Source organism: Hyperolius riggenbachi, chromosome 8 (genome assembly GCF_040937935.1).
Source record: "Hyperolius riggenbachi isolate aHypRig1 chromosome 8, aHypRig1.pri, whole genome shotgun sequence".
Classification (NCBI taxonomy): domain Eukaryota; kingdom Metazoa; phylum Chordata; class Amphibia; order Anura; family Hyperoliidae; genus Hyperolius; species Hyperolius riggenbachi.
This window is the reverse complement of record NC_090653.1, coordinates 299,486,670-299,499,039: the sequence shown is the minus strand read 5'-3', so window position 1 is coordinate 299,499,039 and position 12,370 is coordinate 299,486,670. Positions and strand designations below refer to the sequence as shown.

General features: G+C 45.3%; 1 protein-coding gene across 1 annotated transcript in view; it reads left to right on the top strand.

The window, feature by feature from the left end:
- Window positions 1-12,370, top strand: part of SARDH (sarcosine dehydrogenase) — a 166,016-nt gene that overhangs the window by 44,543 nt on the left and 109,103 nt on the right. Inside the window, exons 5-8 of the mRNA XM_068249222.1 lie at window positions 1,938-2,061; window positions 3,626-3,726; window positions 6,069-6,173; window positions 8,077-8,206. Coding sequence (XP_068105323.1) covers window positions 1,938-2,061; window positions 3,626-3,726; window positions 6,069-6,173; window positions 8,077-8,206 — 460 coding nt within the window. The remainder of the gene's footprint in view (window positions 1-1,937; window positions 2,062-3,625; window positions 3,727-6,068; window positions 6,174-8,076; window positions 8,207-12,370) is intronic.

Here is a 12,370-nt window from a genome sequence, read left to right as displayed (position 1 = left end):
GCACAAAAAAAAAACACTCCCGCAGCCGCACAAGTGGAAACAGCCCCATCCACTTGCATTGCCTATGCGAATCCGCATGCGGACACCGCATGCAGATTCGCTATAGTGGAAACGAGCCCTAACACTGCTGAAGCCTATAGAGCATGTCCTAGTGGCTGCAGCTCTGGAGCTTTGAGTCCTCCAGGAGAAAAGCGCGATATAAGTGTTTTGTCTTCTTTTTGTCTTTTAATCCAGTCAGTTCAGGCAGTGCACCTGATCTGCTGCATGCTTGTTCAGGGGCCATGGCTAAATGTAGAGGCAGAGGATCAGCAGGGCTGCCAGGCAACTGGTATTGTTTAACAGAGGGATATGCAGGCTGCCATATTTATTTCCTTTCTTCAGGTTTCGTATGGTGTGGGGGGGAGGGGAGCAGGGAGCCACTACGCGGAGGTGCAGTGATTGGGGGGGGGGGGGTCTTGACGCCCTGAATAGAAAAGGCACAGGATACAAAAACAGGAGCCCAATAGCGCAGTAAGTTTGAAACACAATAGGATATAAGGTAAAAATGGATTGGCTGCTCACAAAGGTAGGTTGCTGAGGGGCAACTGACCTCAGGAAGCAGAGAGCAGAGGAGACGACAAACCCAATTCCACTCGAGGTGATCCAGCCGGACCTAGATGGGGTCGCTCTCCTTGATAAAACGCTGGCAGACCATCATTAGGAGTAGACCCTAAGAGGTCTGTCTGAACCCCTCCTACTGGGTAGGTTGGGGGTACGTAAAGCACAATTTGGGTAAAAAGGAAAAACTGGTAATCTAGTTTATGGGTTCTAATATCTTCCCCTTAGTACAATTTGGGTAAAGAGGCGCCCCAGTATAGATAAAATTTAGATTAAAACCAGTATAAAAAAAGAAAATGGATGAGGAGGCTTGTTGCCTCAATGAAGCAGTGTTTCCGAAGACAAATTAGTTTTATGTAGCACAGTCAATGCGTTTCACTGGTCTAAGCCGCTTCCTCAGCCAATAACCGTGCCAGTCAGCAAAGGAGCCTCCCTCTTTTGAGAGCCTCCCTTTGCTAAACCGGCTATTGCTAATTGGCACTGTTATTGGCCGAGGAAGCGGCTTAGACCAGTGAAACGCATTGACTGTGCGAAATAACACTCCTTTGTCTTCGGAAACACTGCTTCATTGAGGTAAGCCTCATCCATTTTCTTTTTTTATACTGGTTTTAATCTAATTTCATCTATACTGGGGCGCCTCTTTATCCGAATTGTACTAAGGGAAAGAGCTTAGAACCCATAAACTAGATTACCCGTTTCTCCGATTTTTTTTTTTTTGATTTTTTTTTTTTTTTTTTTTTTTTTTTTTTTAATTGAAATATTGACTAAAACTTTGTGTTTAATACAACTCTGTAACAAAATTTTCAGCCTTATTTCTTCTATCCTATAAGTTCCTATACCTGTTCTAATGTGGTCTGTCTTACTGCAGCCTTTCCTAGTTGCACAGTGGCTGTATTATCTCTGTTATATAATCTAATCTTCTTTCCTCTGATGGCTTTGTCAGGCTCAGGCACTCAGGCAGGAATGTGCTGCTCTGCTTGTGATAGGCAGAAGCTATACACACCCTCTCCACGCCCCCTGCAGGCTCTGTGGGAGTCACAGACTGAGCTCCTCTCAGCCTATCACATGCTGTTAGCAGCCATGTCTTTTGTTTGTAAACACTGCCTAAAACTGGCAATTACAAGCCAGGATTGCAGCAGGGAGTGGCAGAAACAGCACAGAGGGGCCCAGGAGAACATAATGAATAGAATGGTATGATTTATATTGTAAGAATTTTAGAGTACAGATTCTCTTTATAATTAAAAAAAAAGATGTTTCTATGAAATCCATATAACATTATGCAGACCCGAGCATGAATTCTGTAGATTTTTCGGATGATCCGATGTATTCCTCTCTATCAGGTGATTGAGAGCTGCCCGGTGACCGGGATCCAGGTGAGGACGGATGATTTTGGCGTGAGGCGGGTGGCTGCGGTGGAGACTGAGTATGGCACGGTACAGACCCCCTGCGTGGTGAATTGTGCAGGTATGGAATACGTTACAGCAAGTACGAAGCAGTCACAGGTCATAGGAACTGACGCTATGATTGGCTGCCTGATCAGAAGGTACCTCAGCTAAAACTGCAGGTCAGAAAGTTTCACACTTCCAGAGATTGGAGCAGAGCAAACAGAACTGGCAGTAAAGAGGGCGGAGCTCCCGGACTTGCCTATAGGCCAGAGAAGCTTTTACAGGAGAACTACAAGAATTATTATGGTTTTATCATTCTGGTCCATAAATGGCTGAAAACCATTTTTTTTCCCCACTTAAATATTGCTAAAAACCGTGTGGATCAGGAATTGTATTTAAATGGACTTTTAAAAGCTTTTATTTACCTACTGCTGCTGATAAGCTGCTTCTGCCAGGCACTGCTTTGTGTTTGAAGATAACACTATTGTGTTTGAAGCTGTAATGCCAATAATCGGGCCACTCAAAATAAGCGCGTTTTAGCCAGATAGATGGAGACAGTGATTGAGAGAACCAGATTCAAGTTGTATGCAATTTGGAATTAGGCCAGACAAATGCACTTCCCTTTCAAAGGACCAATGGGGAAGCTTGAAAGGTTAAAAAGGGAGTGGCTTATGCAGGACCCTTTTGCAAAATGTAGTAATTTGCACAACTGTCTCCTGGGTGTCGTTGGGCAACAGATCTCCGTTTTGTCACCAGTTTTACTTTGGAGAATCTCTTAATGGGGCTGTTTTAAACTAAGGAAAGCGATTGCAATTGTGGTACAATTTGATTTAATTTTCCACCTACGGTTCCCTGAGGTTACATTTCTCAGCATCCCTGCATAGTGTATAACCCGTGTGTCCGGTACGCGAGGGTGCAGACACAGGAAGTAGCCAGCAAGAACCATGGAAGCAGTCAAAATTTACTGGTCTTAAAGGGAACCTGATATGAAAGCCGTCATATATATATTTTTTTTAAACAATGCACATTGCCTGGCTGTCCTGGTGATCCTCTGCCTGTAATATTCTGAGCCATAGCCCCTGAACAAGCATGCAGATCAGGTGCTGAAGTGTGACTGGATTAGCTGCATTCTTGTTTCAAAGTGTGTGATTCAGACACTACTGCAGCCAAGAAGATCAGCAGGACAGCCAGGCAACTGGGATTGTTTACCAGGAAATAAATATGGCAGCCTCCATATCCCTTTCGCTCCAGGTTCCCTGTAAGACTGAATGGATAGGCGCACAGCTGCAGACAAGAAAAGCCAAACAGATAATACTTTTATAATGTACACTAATGAACCTGATAAGTTTGGGAATTTGTCTTGTTAAACTTTTGGGTTTAATTGGGCACCTAATACAACCATTAAAATAACAATCTGCCATAGTGCATGCCATGTGTGTGCCCCCGCTCTGTGATAGGAAGAGATGGCACAGAAGGGACACGGATGTCGTGTGGGTGACAGACTGCAGAGGAAGGACCGATCTGCGGAATCTCATCTGACATGGCGCTTGTTTTTCTGCAGACAGAATTCTGTGCTATTTATTCTGTTTATTTTATCGTGAAGACTTATTTCTCTCTTTTGATTGTCTCTGTTTCTCTTGCAGGCGTTTGGGCGCGGTCTCTCGGAGAAATGGCGGGGGTGAACGTGCCGCTGGTCGCCATGCATCATGCCTACGTGGTGACGGAGCGGATAGAGGGAATACAGGTCTGCCACCTCCGCTTACTCATGTCCTCTTGTCCTAGTTCTGCGTCCTGTGAGAAATGTTCCTTGTCACTGTGTCAACACGCCAGCCCACCGCCGCCTTCGCTATGCTAAAATATCAGCAGGAACGCACTTTTAATTGGGTCAGGAGAGCAGCGCTCGGAGGACACAGACGGCTGCCCATCTGTCATCGCCCAAACACGACTGCTGCCACCTTCCTGAGGCTGGGCGGCGGCCATCTTGTCAGAGCAGGAAGTGGCAGAGAGAGGGGAGAGGGCAGGAAAGAGATACCGGTTTCGAAAGGTGCCTTCCCCCCCCCCCCCCCCCCCCCAGTAACCAGGCCATTTTTCTGTAAATAGGCCACTGCTTTAAGGCCTCGCTGCAGGGCCACACAAGTGATTTCCTCGACACCCCCCCCCCCCCCCCTACTCTTTTCTCCCCAACAACAGAGCTTTCTGTTGGTGAGGTCTGATTGCTCACCCAGTGGTTTTTTTTTTTTTGTTTGTTTGTTTTTTAAATAATAATTTTTTTATTTTTTCCCCTAACTCCCTCCCTCCCCCCCCCCCCCCCCAGTCAGCCATTGACGGCGATCGGCTTTATCCTAGCCTATGAGAGCCGATCGCTCTCCTGTGTCCCGGGGGACAGCCGTGTCACATGGCTGTCCCCAGTACAGCGCTGCCTTAGATCGCAGCGCTGTACAGCCTAATTAGACGCCGAAACAGTCTGAGTGGCAAGTGCCGCTGGGAGACTGAAGGCGGAGTGGAGCGGAGATGCGCGCGCAATCTCCTGCTAGCCCCATTGAAAGCCAATTACGCCAATCTGTGTGGAGCAGTCTTGGGGCTGCCACCTTTCATGCCGATTGGCCTGGAGCGGTCGGCTAATAGTTAAGGCCCACACATGATACAAGGTTTTGTGTTTTTTTTTTTTTGTCTTTTCAATTTGAGAACTACAATCAATTTTCCTGACTGAGTGTAGCAATTCAAGAATCTGACCAATGTTTCACTCAGCTGTGTTTATAAATCCAGAAATTAAGTCAGAAAGGTCCGCCACTCCCAATCAGCTTACTGGTATATCAAGGAAAAAACAGAAATTCAGTCAGATTTCTCACTTGAATAAAAATATGAATTGCTGTAAAATTGAATCCTTTTTATTGGTGTGTGTGTAGCCACCTATAGCGTGGCCTGGATGACAGATAATAGTGCCCATTAACGGTACAATATTTTCCCCAGACGGGATCATTCCAGCAGATTTTTGCGTTCGCATTGAACAGAAAAAAAATCGTCATGAAGCAATATGATGGGCATACAGAATTTAATTGATGGAAATGTTGGATTTCATTATCGTATCTGAAGAGAGAAAGCCCCCTAATCAATCTGCTTAACAATCGCTCATTCCCTTCCAATGTCTTACAATTCCACAAATCTGAAGGCTTGATGACATCTGAGGAAAATCTTGTACCGTTGACGAGCACCCTGACTTTATGCTGCCTCTTGTTCTGTTGTACGGGTGTCTGTGTGTATCAGGCCTCCCATAGCCGCATGCATTGTACAACACGCACACTTGTGAATAGGAATCATAAATGAGATGCAAATTCTTTAGAGTTGATGCAAAATTTTATGCAAATATATTCAGTTTCAAAATGAACCAATCAATTTAAACCCAGGTTTAAATTGATTGGTCCTTTTTCCGGCTAGATGCGCACATAGCATGAACGGTAGCGGAAAACGCTGTGTTTTTTTCCACTAATGGAAGTTTATGAGCCACAGGAAAAAACTCATATTAAAACGCCTATGTGCTTTCAAACCTGCGTTTGTAAAAACGCTGGTTTGAATGTTGTATATTATGCAGGAACGCTGCCAAAGTGCGCATAATGAAAATCAATGGGAACGCAATGGTATGCGTTTTTCATGCGCTTTTTTTTCATGCGTTTTTCATGCATTTTCACGTGTTTTTTTTTTCCCACAAAAATAATGAATATATGGTTTGCTGTATTTCCACTTCCTGTTGTCTTCCAAGTGATTTGCATAAATGGAAATCTAAAAACACATGGAAAATGTATGCAAAACCCATATGCGTTTTGAATATGCGAACTGCAAACGCATGAAAAACGCACAAAAACCGCATACAACATTAACCTAAAACATGACCTAAAACGCAGCCGTTCACGCTATGTCATATGTGAACCCAGTCTCAAGCTACATATATTTGCATAAAATTTTGCATCAACTCGGAATAATTTGCATCTCTTTGATCCCTACTTGTGAAGTTTTAGGAAGTTCTCCGCAGAATTCAGACCGTCTCTTTCTCTCCTGCTCATGTTGCCGTCTTGGTGTCTTTATTTTTAGAACATGCCGAATGTGCGGGACCACGATGCTTCGGTTTATCTGCGTCTCCAAGGTGACGCGCTGTCCGTGGGCGGCTATGAGTCAAACCCGATATTCTGGGACGAGGTGAGCTGATTGCTGTCACATATCAGGGGGAGGGCTGCGTCGTGTCGCCCTGTCAGCAGAACGCAGCGTACTTACCTGTCATTACCGCTTGACAGGTCCTCGCCCCCCCCGCTGAGGAGTTTGTTTCTTGTAGTTTTGTAAATTGCGGATTAATTTGTCACTGTGATGAAAAACATCCCTAAGCCTCATTTCTTCCGTTAAAACAATGAAGCGGCTGATTTGCAGAGCGGATGGAAACGCTGCGGTGAGACAGAACGCGCTGCGATTATCCCGATACGCAGCTGATTGATTTTTCGTTTGGAAAGATCGGTAGGGATGGCGAGGTCGGTGCTAGGTTTTTAGCGTGTTCGCCACAGCTGCTTTCAGGTGATGACATCAGGCCGACCTGTTTGAGCGGCGCTGTCAATCACCGCCATGTGGACCGGAGCGTACTGCGCAGGCGCAGAACTACTACCACCTGCACAGTCCGCTCCGGTCCACGTGGTGGTGATTGACAGTGCCGCTCGCGCAGGCACAGTACAGTAACTCCTTTAAGATGGCCATGCATCAGGCGACTCGGCTGCTGATCGACCATCTGATTCAATTTTTTATAATCTCATAATCTGTGCTGACAAGTGCATCCCCGATCGAAGATGCGACCAATTTCGGGCTAAAAATGTCTCCTTATTCAGTCGGACGTGCTGCAAGATGTGCGGTCGGTCGGGTGCATAGCGGTAACTGTGAGCGATATCGGGAGGAGCGATGGAACCACTGACACTGCCCCCCCAATTCTAGATGTTACCCCCCCCCCCCCCCCCCCCCATCCCAGTGCCCACTGCACTATACATGACCTGTCCGTGTCCACCTCTGGCTCCGCCCTTCATCAATATACACGCCCCACGTTTGTCAGCATACATGTATGTGTGATGTCACATGTGCCCACGTTACTCCGGCAACTCATGGGGTGCATGTATGGACAAAGAAACCAGCCCGGAGGTAGCGGCAGACGCAGACAGGTAGTGGCGGTGGGGGCCAAATATAGCATTTAGCATTGGGGGGCAGCGAGGTGGACAGATGCGGCATTACAAGGCCGATTTCGGCATGAAATTGATCGGAAATCGGCCTGCGGTATATGGGCAGCCAACAGATCTCTCTCTAATCGGAGAGAGATATCTCTTGGTCAATCTGGTCATCCATTGTCTGACGTATGGGAACGTTAACACTAAATCCTCTTACATACTTTCTGTCAATCACTGACCAATTTTACCCTCTCTATGTAGTATGAAAGGTTACTTACACAATCTGCTCATAGTATTTAATATCGGTTTACCCTCATACTACATGGAGGTGGTAAAATTGGTTAGTGATTGGCCAATCATAATTGTAAGTGTGTACCAGACTTTAGTAACAGATCAGTAAACTTGGCACAAAGTTTAGTTGTTGCTGCTTTGAAAATATTTAATGATGGCAGAATCCAGTATGAGGGTTGTTGGAGTGACATTAAAGGATACCTGTAGTGAGGGGGATATGGAGGCTGCCATATTTATTTCCTTTTAAGCAATACCAGTTGCCTGGCAGCCCTGCTGATCTGCCTCTAATACATTTAGCCACAGCCCCTGAACAAGCATGCAGCAGATCAGGTGCTCTGACTGAAGTGTGGCTGGATTAGCTCCATGCTTGTTTCTGGTGTGTGATTCAGCCACTACTGCAGCCAAAGAGATCCGTATTGTTTAACAGGAAATAAAATATGGCAGCCTCCATATCACTCTCACTGCCGGTGTCCTTTAATACATATTGTGCCTCTTCACTCGAGTTGGCCAATTATCTGCTACTCCTGAATACGGCCAATCGGAATTGTTCAGCAAGTGCGTTTGGCTCAGATCCAATCCCTGGCGATAACGTTTCTCGTTTTCCCTTCCGGAAGGTCTCGGACAGGTTCTCTTTTGGTCTCTTCGATCTGGATTGGGACGTCTTTATACAGCACATCGAGGGCGCGATCAACCGTGTGCCAGCACTGGAGAGGACGGGCATTAAGTCTACGGTGTGCGGCCCGGGTGAGTGACGGACAACGCTGCGTCCAGTGCGCCTCTGTATGTCGGTGAAGGTTGGCGAAGGCCAGCGAGTGGCTACATTTTACAGCTTATATGCAAATTCATTATGGATTGGGCCAATCCAATAGGTGGCCATACACTGGTCAATTTGCCATCAGATCGACCAACAGATAGATCCCTCTCTGATCGAATCTGATCAGAGAGGGATCGTATGGCTGCCTTTACTGCAAACAGATTGTGACCGATTTCAGCCTGAAACCGATTCACCATCTGTGGAGCTGCCTCTGACCCCCCCATACATTACCTGCTCCGGCCGGCACGGGTCTCCGCTGTCTCTTCTCGCTCCAGCTTCACTGTACTTCCTGTCCGGGGAAGTTTAAACAGTAGAGGGCGCTCTACTGTTTAAACTTCCTGTCGGGACAGGAAGAAGGGAAGCCTGCCGGAGCACAGCGGAGAAGGAGCAGCGGTGACAGTGGGGATACGCGCTGGCAGAGCAGGTAATGTATTGCCGCTAACGTCGGTCATTCAAACGCTGCTATCAACTCACTCCCGACGATTGCACAGCAGATTCGATCACAGTGATCACTGCTGTATATCGTCAGGAAAATCCTTAAGTGTATGGGCCCCTTTAGATTAGCAGCAGATAGATGAGAAATCTATCTGATGTGTTTAGGAACTTTTTTTTTTACTAGGAACAGATTTCCGATAGATTTTGAAAATCGATCTGATGGCATTTTTTTGCCATCAGATTTCCATTAGGTCCAATGCCAAATAAGCAATCTCAACAGATCGACCTAGATTTTCCAGCATGTCAGATCGATTGAAATCGATCAAAATCGGCCGCAAATCGCAAATAGATTGACCGATCGATCGGCCGCTAATCGGCTCAGTGTATGGCCCCCTTACCAGAAAATTGTATGGTGTGTACTAGGCATTAAAGTGGCCATACACTTATAGATTTGCAGCAGATTCGACCATCAGATAGATTTGTCAGATGCCGGTGAAGTTGAATCTGACAGGAATCTATTTGATGTGTGCCACACACTAGGAACAGATTTCCAATAGATTTCAGAATTATTGGACCATGCAAATCTATCTATGAGCGATCAATCTGCTGCCAGCAGATCGACCTAGATTTTTCATCCTGTCAGATCAAATCGATCAAAATAGATCAAAATCGGCCACAAATCAATCGAATGGGGAATTTGATAGAATCGATTCCATAGAATCGATCGATGGCTGAAATCGACCAGTGTATGGGCCCCTTAAGATGCATTCATTTTACATTAGAATTGCACACAAGGCAGAATTGATAGCATTTTATTTGCTATTTGTAGTGGAGATCCGCTGGCTGCCATATTCATCAAATTAAAAATCAACTGAAAGAGCAACTGTAGGGAAAACTATGTAATGAAAAAAAAATGCTTTTTTTAAAAAAATGTTCTTACGATATTCATTTTTAAATAATTTAGTCAGTGTTTGCCCACTGTAAAATCTTTCCTCTCCCTGATTTTACATCCTGAATCTTAGCACAGGTGACGACACCTTTAGTCCTGTCAGGTGCTCTCTGTGAAATGTTTGTTTTTGTTCTGAAGCCGGTAGAAAAAAATTCCTTGTTTTCCAGAATGCTCTGGTAGGAGAATTCTGCGTAATAATAAACAGCCGAGGCTGTGACATCATGGGTAGGGCGGGGCATCACACCAATATACAGCGATGTATAGATATAGGGGCCTCTTTAAGGTGGTTCTCGTACATTCATTTTTCCTGGTCGATTCCTGACAGATTCAACCAGAAATATTTGTCACAGAATCTCAGATTGATTGTCATTTCGATCGATTTATAATGAAGATTGATCGACATTATGATCTGACCAGACGGAAAGTCTCTGTGGCTCATGGGGGAACAGGAGTGGTCAGAGATTGATGATCTGTAAGATTGTGCTGTATGTAGCAGAGCAACGCTGCATCTCGATCTATTTTCAGTAGATCTTATGCTGGAATCTGATATCTATTGTCAGTGTGTATAAAGGATTGATCCCTCCTGCCCTGTCAGGCTCTATCAGCTAGCCCCGCAGATCATAAGCCACCTACAGTACATCTAAAACATGGTGGTGATTAATGACGGGTTAAACTAAAGGGCTCTGACTTGAGCATACATGCTTGTCTTGGCCTTGTGGGAGTTCTATTGTTGTTCATGTGTTCTTACACTGTCTTGTCTGTTTGTATTCCTAACGAAGCCCAAATCCGGCAAAACATGTTGGAGTGTAGACACCTTGTCCTGTGGACTCTGTGTGGCTTTAAAGAGAACCTGAGATGAAGCACCCTCTTGTATTTTACCTTATAAATCAGTGGGAACATGACAGTAAACACCTAATCTGCCCTTTGTTTCATTGTTCTCTGTGTAATCTGACTGTTATCACCTCTGATAAGAATCCCCGACTGAGAAGTCAGGCTGCTCCGTCTAGCTTTGCTACAGAAAGATTATAGCAGAGTCTGTCTTCTGTGGTGTTATTTCAAGCCCAAGCCTGCCCCCTTGTGGCTTTGCTATAATGACTCAGCAATAATCATTCCCAGCAAAGCCAGATTTAATTGCTCAGTCTGGGATTCTTGTGACTGCTGATAACAGACACTTTTAGCAGTGAGGATGAAACAGACAGCATGGTAAGTGTTTTCTCTAATGTTCTTACTGATATACATGGTAAAATACATGAGGGTGCTTCCTCTCTGGTTCCCTTTAAAAGGATGATACATAGATGGTACAATTTTTTTCACCAAATGCGATCTTTCAATGTGATCTTTACAATCAAATTGTATAGAAAATTTGCCATTTATGAAGGCAATCGATAGTGAACGATTCTTTAGTCGCTTGCTCTATAGGATAGAATTGATCGGAAAGTTGGAAAATATGATCGTAATTAAAGGGAACCAGAGAGGAAGCACCCTTGTGTATTTTACCATGTATATCAGTAAGAACATTAGAGAAAACACTTACCATGCTCTGTTTCCTCCTCACTGCTAAAAGTGTCTGTTATCAGCAGTCACAAGAATCCCAGACTGAGCAATTAAATCTGGCTTTGCTGGGAATGATAATGGCTGAGTCATTATAGCAAAGCCACAAGGGGGCAGGCTTGGGCTTGAAATAACACCACAGAAGACAGACTTAGCTATAATCTTTCTGTAGCAAAGCTAGACGGAGCAGCCTGACTTCTCAGTCGGGGGTTCTTATCAGAGGTGATAACAGTCAGATTCCACAGAGAACAATGAAACAAAGGGCAGATTAGGTGTTTACTGTCATGTTCCCACTGATTTATAAGGTAAAATACAAGAGGGTGCTTCATCTCTGCTTCTCTTTAATCTAAAGGCAATTCTAGAATGTTCGCATTTGAAGAAAGAATCGTTCAGTAAATGTGATCATTCAAATCGCATTTAGTGAAAATTGTACCATTAACCACCCTGGCGTTCTGATTAAATCGCCAGGGTGGCTGCGGGAGGGTTTTTTTTAAATAAAAAAAAAACTATTTCATGCAGCCAACTGAAAGTTGGCTGCATGAAAGCCCACTAGAGGGCGCTCCGGAGGCGATCTTCCGATCGCCTCCGGCGCCCAGAATAAACAAGGAAGGCCGCAATGAGCGGCCTTCCTTGTTTTGCTTATATCGTCGCCATAGCGACGAGCGGAGTGACGTCATCGACGTCAGCCGACGTCGTGACGTCAGCCGCCTCCGATCCAGCCCTTAGCGCTGGCCGGAACTTTTTGTTCCGGCTACGCTGGGCTCAGGCGGCTGGGGGGACCCTCTTTCGCCGCTGCTCGCGGCGAATCGCCGCAGAGCGGCGGCGATCAGGCAGCACACGCGGCTGGCAAAGTGCCGGCTGCGTGTGCTGCTTTTTATTTCATTAAAATCGGCCCAGCAGGGCCTGAGCGGCAGCCGCTGGCGGTGTTGGACGAGCTGAGCTCGTCCAGACCGCTCAGCTGGTTAATGGTCTCCTCTATGGTGGCCATACATGGTACAATTTTTCATTTTTTTGTCGATTAGATAATTTAGTTGGATTATTTCGAATATCAAGATTTTTTTTTTTTTTCTAGCATGTCCAATCTACTTTTTCTCGAAAAAACGGGATAATCGTTCAAATTTCTTGATAAAAAAATTTTTTTTCAACTTTCATTCGATCA